Here is a 2,797-nt window from a genome sequence, read left to right on the forward strand (position 1 = left end):
TGTAATGAGACGTTTCTCATAGATGTAACCTGTCTTCTTTGAAATTACAGGCTCTTCAGGCACTTCTCCCGAAACTACACACAATGAGTTCTATTCATCCCATTCTTTCATCAACACATTCAGAATCAATTTCATACTTGCACAGAACATTCCTAGACAACTGTAAAGAATGGAATGTCAATCTTTCCCTTTGATTCAAACAAACACAATCCATTAATAGGCCCAACTGGGAACCTCTCTCCAATCGTAACCAATAACAGCAGGGAATATGGTAAATGTGTTTAAATCGAAGAATATAACACATAAAATAGATACGATCAAACCACATTTGAATAAATCTGCAGTAGTAAATGACTTGCTGGTATATGCAATAAGATTAGGAGGAGTTGAGGATGGTAACATGAATGCACAGCTACAACAACAAGTAACTGGGAACAACAATGTTAGTGGGTTGAAATGGCCTTCCACTGCCACTCCAATAACCACGGGAATCATAATATTTGCACATGCGGTATTCGACACAAATATTCCAATCAGTACCATAATAATTGATATTAAAAATACAGCAACAACCTACGAATTATAAGTCTTTTCCATACCTACAATATTCACTTGACTTAATCCTGACATCTTCGAACCAATCCAAACAGCCAATCCACTCACTTCAGCTCCTTTAGCAAGAGCGAAACCACCACCAAAGAGAAGCACCAGGTCCCAAGGAAGTTTCTTTGCCGTATCCCATGTCAGAATATATTCTACACAATTATTGAGGAAAATAACACAGACCATCATCCTTGAATTCTATTGGTTCGCCACGTAAATTCTTCTTGGTAGGTACGAAGAACAGTAACAAAGCAACCGTCATACCTACTGTACCGTCTTGAATATATTCTGAAGGAAACAAGTTAATCCAACCTACACATCAAATCGATCAATATTCCTGACCTTTAATTGTGAATCCTCCAAATGATAAATCAACACGGAAAAGCCATAATAAAGACAGAACAATAAACCCAACACCAACTACTTTCTCCTCATATGACATGGGTCCAAGTTTCTCATATTCCTCACGGCAGAATTTCTGATCAATAACAAGCTGCTTTGAAGACGGGCAATACATCCACAAGACAAACCATGTAAGGAACAACAATATTAGAGCCACTATAAATGATACTGCTTTTGCACAAATACTGGGAAGAGTGGCAATCAACCAATTGGAGAACGAAATTGTTGGAACTCCTTCATGATCACCAAATCGTTCGTAGAAAAGCTTATAGAAAATCATATTTGGAGGAGATGAGATGAGAGTTGGTATACCTCCAATTCCAGTAGCAAAGCTTCAGATAAGAGAATACATATACGTATACGCAATACCCAAGAATATTGCTTTGGCAAAACCAAGCACCTTTTTGTCACCATAACGAAGTTTGAGAGATTCAACTAAGGCATTACAATTAGCAACCATCATAAGAGCAGCAGCAGTGTTACTGACAAAAATGGATAAGAAGCCTGTTGTTAACATCACTCCGAGAAGCATAGATCGGGGTTTTGAGAAGCGCTTCATGATGAAAAGCGCAATTCGCATGTGCAAATTCCATTTCTCCATAGCGAGAGACATTAAGAATCCTGCGAAGAACATGAAAATGACTAGAATGAATGAAGAGAGAAATGAGTACCATTGTTGAAATATTGTGAGGAAACTGTCTCAGCACTCATAATATTCAGTGCAGGGAAGAGAACAACAGGTAGCAAGGATGTGACAGAGAGGGGAATAGCTTCGCTAATCCAGAGAGTTGCTATAGTAAAGAGAAGAAAGAGGATGTACCCATAATGAGAAGCACTCCCATACAACGTTGAATAGCCACATTATCCTTATCAAGAGGAATACACATCACAATGATGGAGACAATGATTCCAATGATAGCTCCGAGAGATGAAGGCGAAGTGATTCGTTTCTTAAAGGGAATGCCAACAGGAAGCTGAGCTAAACGTGAAAATTGTAGAAAACACATACGTGCACCAACAGTCGTTAACGTCTTGGATAACTTGGATGCCGACTTTGTGTAACCCTGGGTACCCTTTCTAGCAATATCAATAAGTGATACAGGATCATGATCATTGAAAAGGGGATCATCTCCAAGGATTGTAGACTGACGTGTTGCTGTACCATAGAAACTGCTAAACATCAATGGATCAGGTAACAACAAACCTCTTCGCCGAGCTTGAATTGCGGTTATACAAATGAATTACCTATGGTTCATACTAGAGGGTCATAGAAAGCCTACATCGGGCTCCTTTTTTGGAGTTGATGGGGCAACTGCTGGAGGTACTGTCGGACGCACATCAATGCTTGCACTCTCTTCAGGAATGGTAGGAAGGTCACCCCTAGAAGATCAGCCCAAAATACAAGCATCAACTCCTCCTCGGTAATTGTTTCCATTTCGATGTTTTTCTATGCATAATTCGAATGAACCAGACCACTAACCTGGGCTGGATCGGAAGTGGTGCTCATCTTAGCATAAGTTTGATTTTCTCCGGATGGTCGTACTGGTTCGTTCTGGGTATATTATGGATTATTATACAGTTCAGATAATATTGTACAGAATCAGAGATTTATATGCCGTTATCTTCTTGTCCTAGTGAATTACATCCTCATCTAGTTTGGTGGCTGTAACAAACAAACCTAATAAAAGACAGTTCTAATGCACGATCTGACCCCAACCAATCAATCTCCAATGATTCGAGATTCTTCTGCTCAAAGCAATCTTCTCTCCCTCCTGCGTGCAAACCTATACAT

General features: G+C 39.6%; 1 protein-coding gene across 1 annotated transcript; it reads right to left on the bottom strand.

Moving 5' to 3' along the window:
• Positions 1 to 213: 213 nt before the first annotated feature.
• JH06_5224 (sodium:dicarboxylate symporter) lies at positions 214 to 2,186 on the bottom strand (the record flags this gene model as incomplete). Its single annotated transcript, XM_014669360.1, has 9 exons — positions 214 to 573; positions 604 to 755; positions 787 to 915; positions 946 to 1,161; positions 1,192 to 1,317; positions 1,375 to 1,647; positions 1,677 to 1,796; positions 1,826 to 1,984; positions 2,015 to 2,186. 9 exons carry the CDS (start codon positions 2,184 to 2,186, stop codon positions 214 to 216), a joined length of 1,707 nt encoding a protein of 568 aa, XP_014524846.1.
• Between the last annotated feature and the right edge of the window lie 611 nt (positions 2,187 to 2,797).

The sequence above is a fragment of the Blastocystis sp. subtype 4 genome (genome assembly GCF_000743755.1).
Source record: "Blastocystis sp. subtype 4 strain WR1 chromosome Unknown seqid_0629, whole genome shotgun sequence".
Lineage (NCBI taxonomy): Eukaryota > Bigyra > Opalinata > Blastocystidae > Blastocystis > Blastocystis sp. subtype 4.